Genomic DNA, 18,910 nt, shown 5'->3' with positions numbered 1-18,910 from the left:
TATACTGCCCTGGTATTTTAGGGACCCTAAAGCGTGAGAAGTAGTTTGGAATCCAAATGCGTAAAAAATGCCCTGTGAAATCCTAAAGGTGCTCTTTGGAATTTGGGCCCCTTTATGCACCTAGGCTGCAAAAAAGTGTCACACATGTGGTAACGCTGTACTCAGGAGAAGTAGGGCAATGTGTTTTGGGGTGTATTTTTACATATACCCATGCTGGGTGAGAGAAATATCTCTGTAAATGACAACTTTTTAAATTTTTTTATACAAAGTTGTCAATTTACAGAGATATTTCTCTCACCCAGCATGGGTATATGTAAAAGTACACCCCAAAACACATTGCTCTACTTCTCCTGAGTACGGCGATACCACATGTGTGACACTTTTTTGCAGCCTAGGTGGGCAAAGGGGCCAAAAGTCCAACGAGTACCTTTAGGCTTTACAGGGTTGCTCACAATTTAGCCCCGCCCAAAATGGCAGAACAGTAAACACACCCCACAAATGACCCCATTTCGGAAAGTAGACACCCCAAGGTATTCACTGAGGGGCATAGTGAGTCCGTGGGAGATTTTTTATTTTTTTGCCAGACGTTAGCAGAAATGGAAACTTTATTTATTTAATTTTTTTCTCAGAAAGTGTCATTTTCCGCTAACTTGTGAATTTTTTTTTTAATCATACATGAACTCACCATGCCCCTCCGCGAATACTTTGGGTTGTCTTCTTTCTAAAATGGGGTCATTTGGGGGGTATTTATACTATCCTGGCATTCTAGCACCTCAAGAAACATGACAGGTGCTCAGAAAGTCAGAGCTGCTTCAAAATGCGGAAATTCACATTTTTGTACCATAGTTTGTAAATGCTATAACTTTTGCGCAAACCAATAAATATACACTTATTGGATTTTTTTTATCAAAGACATGTAGCACAATAAATTCTGACACAAACTTGTATAGAAATGTAATTATATTTGAACAATTTAACCAGAGAAAGTTAAAAATACACTTTTTTTGAGAAAATTGCGGCCTATTTTGATTAATATCGGAAAAACTAAAAATCTTAGCAGCAATCAAATACCACCAAAAGAAAGCTGTATTTGTGAGAAGTAAAGGAGGTAAAATTCATTTGGGTGGTAAGTTGCATGACCGAGCAATAAACCGTGAAAGTAGTGTAGGTCAGAAGTGTAAAAAGTGGTCTAGTCATTAAGGGGGTTTAAGCTAGGGGGGCTGAGGTGGTTAAATATATTTAAAAATATTTTTTCTTTTCATCGTCATATCTTGACCCCATAACAGTTTTTTATAGTTATGTCTTTGAAGCTGTGTAGGGACTCGATTTTTGCATTACGTTCGGCAGTTTTTATTAATACCATTTTAGAATTTGTGTGACTTTTTGATCACTTTAAAAAAAAAAAATTTTGGGTGGTGAAGCGATGAAAAAATGTCAACTCTGTCAGTTTGAGGTTTTTTTCCATTACGTCATTTGCCGTATGGTATAAATATCTTTTATATTTCAATAGTACAGGTGTTTTCAGACATAGAGGTGATTTTTTTTATTGTTTATTTATTTATTCTAGGAAAGGGGAATGATTTACCATTTTTATATATATTTTTTTAATACTTTTAAAACCTTTTTTTTAAACGTATGTTTACGTCACCCTAGGTGGTTATTTTGTAATGCATTTTTATCCATTTCAGAATACAGGATTCAGTATATTCCCATGCAGCTAGTAATCGGCCTAAAAGCCTTGTACAGGCTAAGGCCTATTACTAGTATGGAACGACTTCCCCAATCTCAGCCAGTCGAAGGCATCCTGGGCCAGGAAGTGCACAGATTTTAGCACTTTCAGATGTCATGGTCACATTTAGCCATGACATATGAGGGGAAAAATGTCTGTGATTGGCATTATTGCCAATCGCAGACATTAACTCCCGGCCTCTGCAAGTTAAAACATTAGAATCATGACATTTATGGTTTTTTGCTGCGCTAGCCAGCAGGTGCCATCTTTAAAGACTGGTCTGGGGTTAAGGGTTTAAACCACCTGAATCGCCAATTTATTTTCCAATCCTGGCAGCTAAATCTGGAGGGCAGCTGTCAGTCGCACCCATCCTCCAGAGGATGATCGCACATGTATAGCTTCAGTGCCCTGTGTGATCGCCATCACATACATGATTGACGTGACGCAGTAAGTGGACACATCCTGCAATGTATGACTGGTGAATGGGTGTTACCATTCCCCTTGTCACAGTCAGACCCTGCCCACTGCACACATTCTATTGACAAAGGGAATAGTACCACCCACTTGTCAATCTATTTATTACAATTCCACGAGAAATAACAGAGGAATAACCCCCTTTAAAGGAGTTGTTGAAGATTAGAGAAGCATGGATACTTTCTTCCATTCATGATACCACTCTTCTCCATAGGCTGTGTCTAGATTCACTTAAATGGGGCTAAGCTGCAATACCAGAAGCCACCCATGGACAAGAGTGGCACTGTTTCTGGAAAGCAAATGTCATCTCCATGCAACTGCTTTAAAATGGTGAATAATTTCAGCAGAAAGTCTATTAGAAAGCTGTGGAAATTAAAAATAAATCTTCATACCTCGCTCCAGTCACCCACTATCCAGTAGATGGGGCTCGTCTTATTCTCAGATGGCTCTGTAATGTTTCCGCTAGTTGTAGAATTCAGTATACTCTGGTTATAGGACAAATTTATGTCTGGAGATACCTCATGGGAGGTATTTAAGCTAGGTGTTGGCAGCTGATCATGGTTGGCCAAGTCTATCATTTCTGGATCCTGCTCATTAAAATCCTCATATGAAGAACTCTCAGGGGGACTTTCAGTTGTTGCAACCGGGCTGGGAGATCTTGAAAATTCTGTTGAGACCATAACTAGAGTGAAGATTGAGGTTGGTCTGGTGGTGGTAGTGTGATTCTCCTGGTGAAGCCTTGACCCTACCCTTGTGTCTCTTACTTCTAGACTCAATGATATTATCATTTTCAGCATCATAGTAGATATCAGGCTCGTCTGTTGGTCCATCACTTTCCTCAAAGTGTGTCTGGGTTTCTGGTTCTTGAGTCAGAAAGTCGTATCTTGGTGTTACTTCTAGAGTAGGGTTGGGTGGAGAGCTGGTGGCATTGAATACCAAGTCAAGGCCTCTTTGTGTTACATTATCATTAGTTATTATGAGGCTCTCATTCAATTCTTTGGGGCTTGGTGGAATTTTTGTCACATTGGCACCAACTTTCTTCCTATTACTAGACACAAGGACAAGTTATATTTTAGACCACAATAAAATTGGGTGAGTTTGGAATGTCATAGATTTGAAAATCATCTTCTAAAGAGTTTACTGGAGGGAGCTGTGAAGCTGTAGCAGATGTTGCTGTGGTCTCCACACTTTTCGTAGGAGCTTTAGTAGAAGCAGCAAATCTGGGATTTTTTTTTAGTAGAAAGAAGCGTTTCTTAGGTCCGTCTGAAATCTTGGGATAGATTTTGATGGTTTGTTCAGAGATTCTTGTATTCAGAGGAAGTTGGGCTGGCCTTTTCTGGAGTGAGCATTGCTGAAGTCCACAGAGGGCTTTCGAATAGGGTTTCTTCGAAGGGTCACAGGATTCATTATTATATTTTGCACATGTCACATTTACGGGTTCGTATACCACCTCCACATGTAACAGAACACTGAAATGTAAATGTAAATGATAATTCTAGGGGTTTTGAAAACATTTTACAGTAGTGATCTAAGGGCAGCCACTCAAGACCTCAAGCTGAAGAGACATTGGATGATGCAACAAGTCAATGACCCAAAGCCCAAAAATAAATCAGCTAAAGAAAGTTTGAAAAAGATACATATTTTTGGAATGGCCAAGTCAGAGTCTTGACCTTAACGCTTTGTAGATGCTGTGGATGACCTGAAGAGTACTGACTTCTGACCTTAAACTATGAGATGCTGCGAATGTTCTGAAGAGTCCTGGCTCCTTACTTTAACCCTATAAAATGCTGTGGATGACCTGAAAGTCCTGACTCCTGACTTTAACCCTATATGATGCTGTGGATGATCTGAAAAGTCCTGACTCCTGTCATTATCCCTATAAGATGCTGTGGAGTGTGGAAGACTCCTGACCTTAACCATATGAGATGCTGTGGATGACCTCAAGAGTCCAGACCTTATCCCTATGAGATGCTGTGGATGGCCTAGTCCTGACTCCAGACCTTATCCCCATGAGCTGCAGTGGATGACCCAAAAAATTCTAACTCCTTACTTTAACCCTATAAGATGCGAGAGTGTGGATGACTTCTGACCTTAACCATATGAGATGCTGTGGATGACCTGAAGAGACCTGACTCCTGACAGTAACTCTATGGAATGCTGTGGATGACCTGAAGAGTCCTGACCTTATCCTTATGAATGCTGTGGATGGCTTCAAGAGTCCTGATCCTGACCTTAACCCTATGAGATGCTTTGGAAACCCATTGGATAGCAGCTTGCTTGGAATTGCAGCCCAGGACCATTCACTTGAATGTGACTGAGCTGCACCTTGGCCACAAAACCGATGACGTGACGTCACTGGCCTAGAGTTTTCCTGTAATAAAGCTGGGCTCTCACTAGAGCGCCATGGCCACCTCAATAAGCAAACTTACATATAACCTTTATTAAAAACTTCTAACCCTTTTTGTGTATACAGCTCTTATGCAGACCTATGCATCTATGTGGTTACAGAATATAGACCAAATTGAATATGTGGGCTTGACCCTGCCATCATGTGCTACTCCCAATCATCCTGTAATCTAAATCATATGATAATGACTGCTGACCAGACTACACATGAGGATTGTAGTCTTTCTCGCCATGAAAACCATGGGTCTGCATCGGAACCGTATACTCAAAACGGATAGGAGATTTTTAAAATCCAGGACTATTTTGGAACTTTAGTAAAACACTAAAATGGTTACCTCTGTCCAGTTGCTCACGGGACCAGTCAGATGGACATGAGATATCTCTGTTGCAGGATATATAGCTTTTGGGTCTGGTGAGATGGTGGCAGTCCTCAGATGGCAGAGCTTGCTCATCGGCTCCCACTGTCCTGATACAAAGGACTGTTCTCTTCTTTTCACCGGTTGGGCCACAGGTAGCAGAGCATTCCTGCCATTCCCCCATCCACCACCTAAAAACAAATGGCGTTACATTAATTAAGATGCCCCAAGACATAATCTCATGCTAGAATAAAGAAAACCGTATAGTAATAAAAGATCTTCTGTGAAGTTCTCATCAGCCATTTCTTAAAGAAGTAGTCCACTTTGGAAATACTTTTTTTACAGAAGGGTCCTCAGATGGCAAGTTGATCATCTCGTAATATTTAGGGTTTTATTGTTAGTGGTTATATAAATAACATTATCAGCACCTTATTAATTGGGTCGGTCGGCATTTGTTATAGTGGTTTTAAATTAATATAAATCAAAGTGTTATTTTTTAATGAGAACACGTAAAGGCTCTTTTTTTGGTGTCTGGATTCATCCCCTAGCTACGCCTCTGGTCTCTGATGATCCCTGCTGTGGGTTGAAGCTATCACACTGCCTGCGAGATGCTGCATGCTGCTGCACAGAGCACAGTCCGCAGCTTCTCCTGTGCCTGGTAGTAATCTGATGTAATCTGGCTCACCTTTCTTTGTGACGCCTGGACAAGGCTTCATGGGACTGGTTACATTTTTCTAAAATCCACATAGTGGGCAGAAGTTTGAAGGGGTTGTCGAGAATTTAAAAAACTTGGATATGTCCACTAGTGGTACAATCTATGCATTTTGAGCCATCATCCCTCCCTGCCGCTCCATTTCCCGTGCTCTCGATCTCCTTCATACTCCCTACCATGGTCTCATACCCCTACGGAAATCTATAAGATGCTTTTGTTTTAAGAGGTCCGTCTGGTGGCAGATTACTGCTTTTGCAGATGTTTTGGTCAATGATGTAAAAGATGGAACAATTTGTAAGAATGTACTGTATTGTTCGCCATTTTAATTACTGTAGTGGATTAACTGGCAAAATGTAAACCACATGTACAATGCATTCGGAAAGTCTTCAGACCCTATCACTTTCTTTACTTTTTGTTATGTTACTCCTTGTCCGAAAATATATTTAAAAAATCCAGTTTTCTCCATTATTTTGCACACCGTAAAATGAGAACAGAATGTCAGAAATCTTTGCTAATTTATTGAAAAGGAAAAACTAAAATCCTGCACTGACATAAGTATTCAGACCCTTTACTCAGGACATAAGTATTCACACCCTTTACTCAGGACATAAGTATTCACACCCTTTACTCAGGACATAAGTATTCACACCCTTTACTCAGGACTTAGTTGAAGCCCCTTTGGCAGTGATTACTGCCTCCAGTCTTCTTGGAGATGATGCCACAAGGTTTCCACACCTGGTTTGGGGGATTTTACACCATTCTTCTCTGTAGATCTCCAACTCTGTCAGGTTGGATGGGGGACCGTCGGTGAAGAGACATTTTTTAGATCTTTCAGAAATGTTCCATTGGGTTCAGGTCAGGGCTCTGGCTGGGCCACTCAAGGACAGTCACAGAGTTATCTCTAAGCCGCTCCTGTGTTGTCCTGGCTGTGTGCTTAGGGTCATTGTCTTGTTGGAAGGTGAACCTCCACCCAGTCTGAGGTCCAGAGCTCTGGATCAGGTTTTTCATTCACTTTCTCATTATGGGGTATTGAGTGTGTGAGATGGGGAAACAGCTCTCCTTGTCTGAACACTGTTGTGTGATTAAATTAAAATGTTCTGGACTGACATTCTGCTGTTTGGCCACAAGATGCCACTGTTTTCCTAACACAGCTACAGACTGCACATATATCTCCATATTCATGAGAGAGGCGGGCATTACACAAGGTCTGGAGAGGAAGAGAAAGACAGAGGAGCCATCTTAGAGGGAGGTAAAGCTAAGTAGCTGTGTTAGCAGAGAGTCTGACGGCATCCAGGTGTGAGAGCAACCCTCAGATACCAAGCTGCAGCTGAGTGAAGCTAATCCTGTCCAAGACCCTGATCCTGTCCAGAGGAAGGAAGATTGCGGCCAGAAACGCTGATGAGAGCAGAGGAACAAAGAAACATACACTGCGGTACCACATGCTTGTGTGAGAGGTGTTTATTCTGTTCAGAGTCACCAGCGGATGCAAAGCAGACCCGGGTTGGTAAGATCGTGCACGCACCTCATCAAAGTGTTGGCGCCTAGAGACTGAGACCAGGCCTGTAGTTAGTTAGGGTTTTTGTTTGTGTGAGGCCACAAGTGTTACCCCTGTTCATTTCAAGGACTTAATAACTTAAAGCTACATTTCACATTAAAGAGCTGATAAAATTCCCACAAACTCAAGCCAGGCTGGGAGGGGAAATACTGTAGATCTGTGCATGATTGTAGCTGTAGTGCTGCACCGCAGGCTAGCCCATACCACACACACATACAGTGATTCTTGTTCTTTTATGTAATAACAGGTAAGGCATACTTTCACACTAGCGTTGTTTAAATCCGGCGTTCAATTCCGACACCGGAACTGCCCGCCGGATCCGGAAAAACGTGTGAAAACGGATTACATTTGAATCCTGATCAGGATTTTGATCACAATGAAAAAATGCTTTGGAAAAAACGGATCCGCCATTTATGGACTTTAACTTTTTTTTCACATTTTTTGGGTTTAACATGCAAAAGCCGGATCCGGTTTGACTGAACACACGGCGCCGGATCCGGCGTTAATGCAAGTCAATGGGAAAAAGGCCGGATCTGGCGTTCAGTCAAAGTGTTCAGGATTTTTGGCCGGAGGTAAAAATACAACATGCTACGGTTTTCTGAAAAGCCTGATCAGTCAAAAAGACTGAACTGAAGACATCCTGATGCATCCTGAACGGATTAGGGCTCTTTCACACCTGCGTTATTGTCTTCCGGCATAGAGTTCCGTCGTCGGGGCTCTATGCCGGAAGAATCCTGATCAGGATTATCCTAATGCATTCTGAATGGAGAGTAATCCGTTCAGGATGCATCAGGATGTCTTCAGTTCCGGTACGGAACGTTTGTTGGCCGGAGAAAATACCGCAGCATGCTGCGCTTTTTGCTCCGGCCACAAATCCGGAACACTTGCCGCAAGGCCGGATCCGGAATTAATGCCCATTGGAAGGCATTGATCCGGATCCGGCCTTAAGCTAAACGTCGTTTCGGCGCATTGCCGGAGCCGACATTTAGCTTTTTCTGAGTGGTTACCATGGCTGCCGGGACGCTAAAGTCCTGACAGCCATGGTAAGTGTAGTGGGGAGCGGGGGAGCAGTGTACTTACCGTCCGTGCGGCTCCCCGGGCGCTCCAGAGTGACGTCAGGGCGCCCCAAGCGCATGGATCACGTGATCCATGTGATCACGTCATCCATGCGCATGGGGCGCTCTGACGTCATTCTGGAGCGCCCCGGGAGCCGCACGGACTGTAAGTATACCGCTCCCCCGCTCCCCACTACTACTATGGCAACCAGGACTTTAATAGCGTCCTGGGTGCCATAGTAACACTGAAAGCATTTGGAAGACGGTTCCGTCTTCAAATGCTTTCAGTACACTTGCGTTTTTCCGGATCCGGCAGGCACCTACAGCAACGGAAGTGCATGCCGGATCCCAACAACGCAAGTGTGAAAGAGGCCTTACTCTCCATTCAGAATGGATTAGGATAAAACTTATCAGTTCTTTTCCGGTATTGAGCCCCTAGGACGGAACTCAGCGCCGGAAAAGAAAAACGCTAGTGTGAAAGTACCCTAAGGTGTGGCAGTTTAGTTGTGCCCGTCAGTAGGTAAATTACCACGCTTTCCTCCTGCATCCATCGGAGGGTGCCGTGCTGTGCAGCACAAGGGTCTCAGCCTTCGGGCTGGGTGTATGTAAATTTATTATACGTTCCCAGCATTTGTGGTTGTGTTTATTGTCACATTTAAGTAAAATTATGTTTTGGAAAAAGCTGGTGTTGGGATTGCTTTCCTCTTTTGTGACTTCGGTACACGGCTTACAACTGCAGAATGACTGGGGAAAACTTTAATTTTTTAGAACAAGGAGCAACATAGCAAAATGAAAAAAAAAGAAAGGGTCTGAAGACTTTTCAAATGCACTGTAGATAGATAGATAGATGATAGATAGATAGATAGATAGATAATAGATAATAGATAGATAGATAATAGATAGATATGAGATAGATAGATAGATTATAGATAGATAGATAAATGATAGATCGATAGATAGATAGGAGATAGATAGATGACATTGTGTGCCATCCAGTGTTGTTCTCCTCTGTCATAGTGATGAGATCGGTGGCATGGTGCCAGTTCTCTTTTCCCTGTGACTTTTTACATGTGCAGAATACAGATGATTCCTCGCCTCTACTCCATACACGTCCCAATAATCACACTTCTCTTATTCTCTTTCAAAGGCCAAAAAATCAGAACGAGACATGGCGATGTGCTGCGCGGCTAGTATTTGTATGCAGGAAAATCAGACACTACGGAGAACTTACATACATGAAAACCCAATATCAATGTCATACACATTATATACACATGGGTGGCATCGTTCCAGCAGGCAACCACTACACCCACAGACAGGAGGCTGCCGAACATCGAGCATACACTAGAAGTAAGGGACAGGTTCTCCATTAGGCACAGAAGGCTCATGCCTATGGCTAGGCTGTGGGAAAGGGGCAACTGCTGCACAGACATAGTAACAGAATACAGCGGTAAGCTCCCCCTAGTGGTGTCTGCAGGTAAAACTGCATAAGAAAGCAATAAAAGCAGATCAGTGTCGGGCCCCTCTTCCACCACAGGCCCCATAGCAGCCACATTCTCTGCATCCAGTACCTCTGCTTGCTGTTATCCAGGGGAAACCTTCATAGTTTACTCCCAGGGGAGTCCTGGTTATGTGATGGATACCCAGGTGCACGACCACATGACCAGGCCAGATTTTTATTAAGGTTCCTACTAAATAACAGCAAGCAGAGTTCTTGAAATCGATACAGATATTGGAACTTTGCATTATACCACGAATGACATGTATTTGCTGTGACTGCGATATCCCTTTAAGTGCTAATAAGCATTCTCTGACAGTAGGAGGCTGCTGTTTGTTCTACAGGTGACACCTGTGGCTGACGGGAAGCAGCCGCCTCCTGTGCATGTCAATGGGATTTTACGGCGCAGAGCTCGCAGCTGCTGAGAAGGTCTCTCATCGGAAAATCACTGTAATCAATCCAGCCAAACCTCCACCTCTGCAGCACTGAGCAGAGGACTGAGTGCCGCCAGATTGTGCTATCAGCACGCCAAACAGGTGGAAGGAGGTGGGAACCATTATCACAGCCAGCCCGCGTCGCCAAATATTACGTGAGAAGTACTGAGCCCATCTTCTGTGCCTGTTATACATTCTGTCTGGCATTTGCTTTACACAATCCATTTTCAGGCACAGAATTCGGAAATTCTGATTAAAGGGGTTTCCCGGGATGGCTTATCTATCAGATCGTCACTGTCGCTTCGTTCAAAACTTCGGAATAATACTGTATGGAGATTCGTCTCTGTACAGTATTAGAATGTATGGGCTCCGATGAGCCGAAGTAAGTTTAGGCGCGAAGTCGCGCGTGACTTGGTTGAATACCTTCGGTACCACTTTAAAACTTGAAACCGAACTCGGCTTCAGTTCCGACTAGTACCTCCTTTCCACTTTAAAAATCAACGACCGAAGTTATTCAACCAAGTCACGCGCGACTTCGTGAATAATTTACTTCGGCTCATCGGAGAGAGAGAGGAGACCGGGAGACCAGGCTGAAGTCCCCTTGATATACTGTACATACTGGTGACACATGCTGGTTTCCAGTCAACAGACATTACAATATCTGGAGGAAACACTGAGAAGAAACAGACTCTCGTCAATTTCGGAGGCCTGAAGAACATTGGGAGCTGATTTTTGAATTTTTTTTTCTTTTTCTCTGTAAACATGAGCTGAGCCCCATGAGAGGTATCTGCCGCAGAATAAACAGGAGCAGCAGCCAAATAATTCACAGGCACAGAGTTTTTCGGATTCCTAAATAACAGACGTCTCCTTCCTCGTGGATGTAAAAACACTTTAAGAGAATTGTGTCTTGTATCGCCAGATAAGTAATACTGTGCAGACAATATCTAAGAGCCTTCTTCCAAAATAGAGGGAAATGCCACTTATCCAGGATTCGTGGTGCCTCCTACTTTTATATAAATGAAGCTTAAAGGAATCGTAGAGACTAGAAAAACATGGCTACTTTCTTCCAAAAACAGCGCCACTGCCTGTCCACAGGTTGTGTGTGGTATCACAGCTCAGCTCTATTCCCTTCAATGTAGCTGAGCTGCAATACAAGACATCGGAAGAAAGCAGCCATCTTTTTCTAAACGTCTCCTTTAATTGATGCATAAGAGAAAGGTTCTACAAATTTTGAATAGTCTTTGTTTTAAAATTTCTCACGATTGTCAAGATATAGGTTTGCTGTCTCGGTTCCATTCGAGGCAGTAAACCTGTCCATAACTAGTCCTCCTCTGAGCTAATAAGTGGATACAATTGTATTCAGTCTAGAAACTACAACTCCCAGCATGTCCTAACAGCTGTAGGCTGCCCTGACATGCTGGGAGTTGTAGTATGGTAACAGTTGGTGGGCTACAGGTTGGGCATCCCTGGTCTAGACAATGCTCTGTGAGCTAAACCGCCCGGACTCCAGACTGATACATTGTAACAAACTAGCAGAATTGTATCCAGTCTAGACAATGCTCTGTGAGCTAAACAGCCCGGACTCCAGACTGATACATTGTAACAAACTAGCAGAGTTGTATCCAGTCTAGACAATGCTCTGTGAGCTAAACCGCCCGGACTCCAGACTGATACATTGTAACAAACTAGTATAGTTGTATCCAGTCTAGACAATGCTCTGTGAGCTAAACAGCCCGGACTCCAGACTGATACATTGTAACAAACTAGCAGAGTTGTATCCAGTCTAGACAATGCTCTGTGAGCTAAACAGCCCGGACTCCAGACTGATACATTGTAACAAACTAGCACAGTTGTATCCAGTCTAGACAATGCTCTGTGAGCTAAACAGCCCGGACTCCAGACTGATACATTGTAACAAACTACTACAGTTGTATCCAGTCTAGACAATGCTCTGTGAGCTAAACAGCCCGGACTCCAGACTGATACATTGTAACAAACTAGCAGAGTTGTATCCAGTCTAGACAATGCTCTGTGAGCTAAACAGCCCGGACTCCAGACTGATACATTGTAACAAACTAGCAGAGTTGTATCCAGTCTAGACAATGCTCTGTGAGCTAAACAGCCCGGACTCCAGACTGATACATTGTAACAAACTAGCACAGTTGTATCCAGTCTAGACAATGCTCTGTGAGCTAAACAGCCCGGACTCCAGACTGATACATTGTAACAAACTACTACAGTTGTATCCAGTCTAGACAATGCTCTGTGAGCTAAACAGCCCGGACTCCAGACTGATACATTGTAACAAACTAGCAGAGTTGTATCCAGTCTAGACAATGCTCTGTGAGCTAAACAGCCCAGACTCCAGACTGATACATTGTAACAAACTATCACAGTTGTATCCAGTCTAGACAATGTTCTGTGAGCTAAACCACCCGGACTCCAGACTGATACATTGTAACAAACTAGCAGAATTGTATCCAGTCTAGACAATGCTCTGTGAGCTAAACAGCCCGGACTCCAGACTGATACATTGTAACAAACTAGCACAGTTGTATCCAGTCTAGACAATGCTCTGTGAGCTAAACAGCCTGGACCCCAGACTGATACATTGTAACAAACTAGCACAGTTGTATCCAGTCTAGACAATGCTCTGTGAGCTAAACAGCCTGGACCCCAGACTGATACATTGTAACAAACTAGCACAGTTGTATCCAGTCTAGACAATGCTCTGTGAGCTAAACAGCCCGGACTCCAGACTGATACATTGTAACAAACTAGCAGAGTTGTATCCAGTCTAGACAATGCTCTGTGAGCTAAACAGCCCGGACTCCAGACTGATACATTGTAACAAACTAGCAGAGTTGTATCCAGTCTAGACAATGCTCTGTGAGCTAAACAGCCCGGACTCCAGACTGATACATTGTAACAAACTAGCAGAGTTGTATCCAGTCTAGACAATGCTCTGTGAGCTAAACAGCCCGGACTCCAGACTGATACATTGTAACAAACTATCACAGTTGTATCCAGTCTAGACAATGTTCTGTGAGCTAAACCGCCCGGACTCCAGACTGATACATTGTAACAAACTAGCAGAATTGTATCCAGTCTAGACAATGCTCTGTGAGCTAAACAGCCCGGACTCCAGACTGATACATTGTAACAAACTAGCAGAGTTGTATCCAGTCTAGACAATGCTCTGTGAGCTAAACAGCCCGGACTCCAGACTGATACATTGTAACAAACTAGCAGAGTTGTATCCAGTCTAGACAATGCTCTGTGAGCTAAACAGCCCGGACTCCAGACTGATACATTGTAACAAACTAGCAGAGTTGTATCCAGTCTAGACAATGCTCTGTGAGCTAAACAGCCCGGACTCCAGACTGATACATTGTAACAAACTATCACAGTTGTATCCAGTCTAGACAATGCTCTGTGAGCTAAACAGCCCGGACTCCAGACTGAAACATTGTAAAAAAAACTAGTACAGTTGTATCCAGTCTAGACAATGCTCTGTGAGCTAAACAGCCCGGACCCCAGACTGATACATTGTAACAAACTAGTACAGTTGTATCCAGTCTAGACAATGCTCTGTGAGCTAAACAGCCTGGACCCCAGACTGATACATTGTAACAAACTAGCACAGTTGTATCCAGTCTAGACAATGCTCTGTGAGCTAAACAGCCCGGACCCCAGACTGATGCATTGTAACAAACTAGCACAGTTGTATCCAGTCTAGACAATGCTCTGTGAGCTAAACAGCCCGGACTCCAGACTGATACATTGTAACAAACTAGCAGAGTTGTATCCAGTCTAGACAATGCTCTGTGAGCTAAACAGCCCGGACTCCAGACTGATACATTGTAACAAACTAGCACAGTTGTATCCAGTCTAGACAATGCTCTGTGAGCTGAACAGCCCGGACTCCAGACTGATACATTGTAACAAACTAGCAGAGCTGTATCCAGTATAGACAATGCTCTGTGAGCTAAACAGCCCGGACTCCAGACTGATACATTGTAACAAACTAGCACAGTTGTATCCAGTCTAGACAATGCTCTGTGAGCTAAACAGCCCGGACTCCAGACTGATACATTGTAACAAACTAGCAGAGTTGTATCCAGTCTAGACAATGCTCTGTGAGCTAAACAGCCCGGACTCCAGACTGATACATTGTAACAAACTAGCACAGTTGTATCCAGTCTAGACAATGCTCTGTGAGCTGAACAGCCCGGACTCCAGACTGATACATTGTAGCAAACTAACATAGAGATTTGTGCAGCTGCTGATGGGTTTAGCTCACAGAGCATTTTCCTTGCGGGGGCCGAATGCCATATTTATTAAGCCCCACAAATGATCAACCTGGCCATTTGGACTACAGCAGATTCGTCAGCAGGGAGTGCCCTGATGCACGGATGCCACGGTGAACAAGTATTAATAAATCTCATCTGTAGTCCGTTTTTTTGTGGATTAGATCAGCTAGTAGTATTCATACCAAGTACATAAAAGAGGGGTAAGAGACCATGGTAGGGAGATTCGAAGGGCAGTGAGAGAGTGGGAAATGGAAGGGTAGGGAGGGATGAGGGCTCGCAGGAGAAGCTGCGGACTGTGCTCTGTGCAGCACCTCACAGGCAGAGTGATAGATCCAGCTCACAGCAGGGCTGAGCAGAGACCAGAGGCGTAGCTAGGGGATGAACACGGGATGGGGCAAAAAACACATCCAACCCAGGTAACGTCACACCATGACCACTACTAAATAGTGACTGAATATTACCACTGTACTATTACTAAACAAAACACTGCACAAAGACCAGTATTACCACCACCAGTAGTCGATTACTTTTACACAGCTGTACAAGTGATTACAGTGCAGTTAAATCCAGTGACTTAAATAGTTCACTTTTCCCATCTTTTCTTCTGTCCCAGACCACCATGATGACTTCTTCCATCCATGACTTGTGTCTGCAGAGTTTGCAACAGAGATATCATTGGTTCCTCACTCCAGCATCCTCCCTACCAAACCTAGACCCACTCCCTATCCTGTTGATACGCCCAATTCTGTCCATGTTGCTGTCCCACCTGCATCTACTATGTGGCATGATGTCCCCAAATATTGTACTTCAGTTATAATGGTGTCATAACTATATAAGCCCCCCCCCCCCACCCAAAATAGGCCACTTAGACAGCACCTTTGAAAACGAGAGTGCCAGATACATAGTCACAGCTCACCTGATAGTACCAAATACACAGTGCCCCATATTGTGCCCCAGCCAATTATAGGGCACAACCTGGTAAAATGCCTTCTTTTGTACCCCACAGTGCGTTACTGATCTTCTCAGTGTCCACAAAGTAATAATGCTCCTCACTCATGTAGTATTCATGCCCTCTATGTACCCGTGAAACAGTAATAATGACCCTTTTTGTACCCCTTAGAAAGTAATAATGCCATCTGTGTGCCCCCTGGAAATTAATAGTGTCCCTTTTTTTCATCGTAGACAGTAATATGCCCCTTAAGGTAATGATCGCCCATGATTGCCCCCTAACAAGTAATAACGCCTTCTAAAGCCCATTACAAGTGAATAATGTCCACTAAACAAATGCCCGCTGTGACCCTTAAAAAAATGAATGCCCCATGTTCCCCCTTATTAAATAATAACTCCCCTTGCACCCTTAATGCCCGATACACAACTGCCACAAGAAAAAAAAAAAATTATACTCACCTGTCTAGATTCCCGTCGAGAGTGACGTGCCATCTTTGCACAGCTAGTGTCTGGGCTTAGGCGGTACGATGTGGTGATGTCATCATGAGCTGGGACCACCATGCCACTGGGACCGAAGCCACTGCCCCCTCTAAACCCCCAAAAGATAGACCTCTTGCAGCACTTCCGTGAATTTTTGCTGTACAATATCTCTGAACAAAGGTAATGTCAATTGGGTACCTTCAATGGAGGCAGCAACTGCTACGGTGCCTGGAGATGGGAGGAAAGGGAATGAACCCACCCTTCTTCTCCTGATAAGAAAACCCTGCATTTTCACGCAGCCACCACTAGGGGGGTATGCAAAGAGTCTATTTCATCTTCCAAGTTAGTAAATGGAAACTGTATAAATTCCTTTGCGCTGAGCTCCCCCTAGTGGTGGCTGCAGGCAGTCAGCTTTGTAATAGAAGAGAAGCAGATTTATCAATGTATTTTTGAGAAATGAGCGCCATATCTATAAAGCAAATATTCAACTTTTTCCGACATAGAAGTGAAAAAGTGGGTGAGGTTGACTCTTTTGTTACAATTTTTTTAATAAAAATTTTTAAAAAAACAAACAACAACACAAATTTATCATAAATGTGGAGCATTGCACTCTGGATTGCCTGGGAGTATGCACGTGTACAGAGAAACTTGGTGCAGCAGAGGGCCCCCCCCCCCCTTTATGAGATCTGTGTACGCCCCCGGGGTAACGTCTGGAATTGTCCAGAAAATTCTGTGTGTTTCTCATTGTAGAAGCAAAACAGAAGCGAAATTAAAGATAACTTTGTTTTGATGACACAAAACAGGTTTAGCATAAAAACCAGAAATAAGGCCAGTAATGGGTCCGCTGATCCGATGGGAGACGACATATTCAGTCTGGTTATTTCTAATTGACGCACAGACAAAAAGCAGACTCCGAGCTTCACCCAGATAATCCACATGTGTTTTTCTCGTCATGATTTGTAAATCATAGTGTTTGTTCACAATGGAGATTGATAGGAGATAATGTGACCATCGGAGAAGGGTTAGAGTGTTACCCCGGCCCTCGTGATGTCTACGGCTCATGGTATAAATCTGTATTAGTTATAGCTGGTGTTGGACGGCACTCCTCTTTGTCACTGGGTACGGTGCTCAATGGTAATGGAGGTAATGGAATAAAAGTAGACCACGGCACTCGTGTTTGTGATTTGAAATATTATATTTTAATTTTTTCAATTTTTTCAACATCTAGGAGTAGATAAATGCAAACTGGTCAACGTTTCGGTCCTAACACGGGACCTTGTTCACGTTGACCAGTTTGCATTTGTCTACTCCTGGATGTTAAAAAAATTGAAAAAATTAAAATATAAAAATATAATATTTAAAATTACAAACACGAGTGCCGTGGCCTACTTTTATTATATAAATCTGTATTAGAGCCTGATAAACATGGGATTGAATGGAGTCTGCCAGAGGACTACAGGGTACACAAATATACCCTTTTTTCTTTGTCAGTGGTGTGCCCCATAAAAAGATGTTTGATCCGATATGCAAATGAAGCTCCAAGCGCCCAGTTGGACTGTCCATAACGTGGCAAGTGCCCAGACTCCCCTCCTCTAACCGAGCCCCGCTCCTCCTCCTTCTGATTGACCTCTCCTCCTGACGTCGTCACACATTCCGACTCTGTGCGGGGGCAGTGTACAGCCTGACCGTTTTCTGGGAGTCCTGTGCTGCACACACTTGTGGCGCATGCGCAGCACATTCTATGCTGACGCTGTCCACAGTTTTACACCGCGCGCGTGAGATTTCAGAGCGAGGATGCGCGATTTCGGGAGCAGGAGACATCAATGGGGAGCTAGGCTTAGACCATCCAAATGGGCACTTGGCACTTAATTTCTATATTGGATGAAACTTCTTATTTTGGGGCATGGAACCACTGGCAAGGGGAAAAAAAAAGAAGGTATGCTTGGGTACTCTACGGTCCTTGCGCAGTAGTTTCCTAGGTCAAAATGAGATGAAAGACTTCCTTTTAAAGGGCTTTTCCGGGCGTTGTATACTAGGTCATCATCGGTATCTGATCGGTGGGGGTCCAACACCTAGGACCCCCTGCCGATCAGCTGTTTGAGAAGGCACTGGCGCTCAAAGTAGTGCTGCGGCTTTTGCTCAGTTCACCAAGCACAGCGCCGTACATTGTATACCGGCTATGGTATAGGGCATGTTCACACTGCTAAATTTGAAGCATATTTCGGTTTGTAGAACAGATTTTTAGCTGAGTAGAGCGGGCACAGGCAGGATTGTCACAGGGTACCCATGTGCTATGCCAGCATTTAGTCAAGGTCAGGGGGCACAGGCAGGATTGTTACAGGGTACCCATGTGGATGTGGTATGCCAGCATTTAGTCAAGGTCAGGGGGCACAGACAGGATTGTTACAGGGTACCCATGTGCTATGCCAGTATTTAGTCAAGGTCAGGGGGCACAGGCAGGATTGTTACAGGGTACCCATGTACTATGGCAGCATTTAGTCAAGGTCAGGGGGCACAGGCAGGATTGTTACAGGGTACCCATGTGCTATGCCAGTATTTAGTCAAGGTCAGGGGGCACAGGCAGGATTGTTACAGGGTACCCATGTACTATGGCAGCATTTAGTCAAGGTCAGGGGGCACAGGCAGGATTGTTACAGGGTACCCATGTGCTATGGCAGCATTTAGTCAAGGTCAGGGGGCACAGGCAGGATTGTTACAGGGTACCCATGTACTATGCCAGCATTTAGTCAAGGTCAGGGGGCACAGGCAGGATTGTTACAGGGTACCCATGTACTATGGCAGCATTTAGTCAAGGTCAGGGGGCACAGGCAGGATTGTTACAGGGTACCCATGTACTATGCCAGCATTTAGGCAAGGTCAGGGGGCACAGGCAGGATTGTTACAGGGTACCCATGTGCTATGCCAGCATTTAGTCAAGGTCAGGGAGCAC

The 18,910-nt window shown here is 44.0% G+C and overlaps 1 protein-coding gene across 1 annotated transcript in view; it reads right to left on the bottom strand.

The window, feature by feature from the left end:
- The window catches only part of ADAMTS12 (ADAM metallopeptidase with thrombospondin type 1 motif 12), a 527,800-nt gene that overhangs the window by 58,120 nt on the left and 450,770 nt on the right, over positions 1–18,910 (bottom strand). The window contains 6 exon segments of the mRNA XM_040421001.1: positions 2,596–2,884; positions 2,886–3,281; positions 3,283–3,635; positions 3,637–3,672; positions 4,945–4,962; positions 4,964–5,156. Of these exon segments, the coding sequence (XP_040276935.1) occupies positions 2,596–2,884; positions 2,886–3,281; positions 3,283–3,635; positions 3,637–3,672; positions 4,945–4,962; positions 4,964–5,156 (1,285 nt within the window).

Source organism: Bufo bufo, chromosome 2 (genome assembly GCF_905171765.1).
Source record: "Bufo bufo chromosome 2, aBufBuf1.1, whole genome shotgun sequence".
NCBI classification, from domain to species: domain Eukaryota; kingdom Metazoa; phylum Chordata; class Amphibia; order Anura; family Bufonidae; genus Bufo; species Bufo bufo.
The sequence above is the reverse complement of the archived record's forward strand: the minus strand, read 5'-3'. Positions and strand labels throughout refer to the sequence as shown.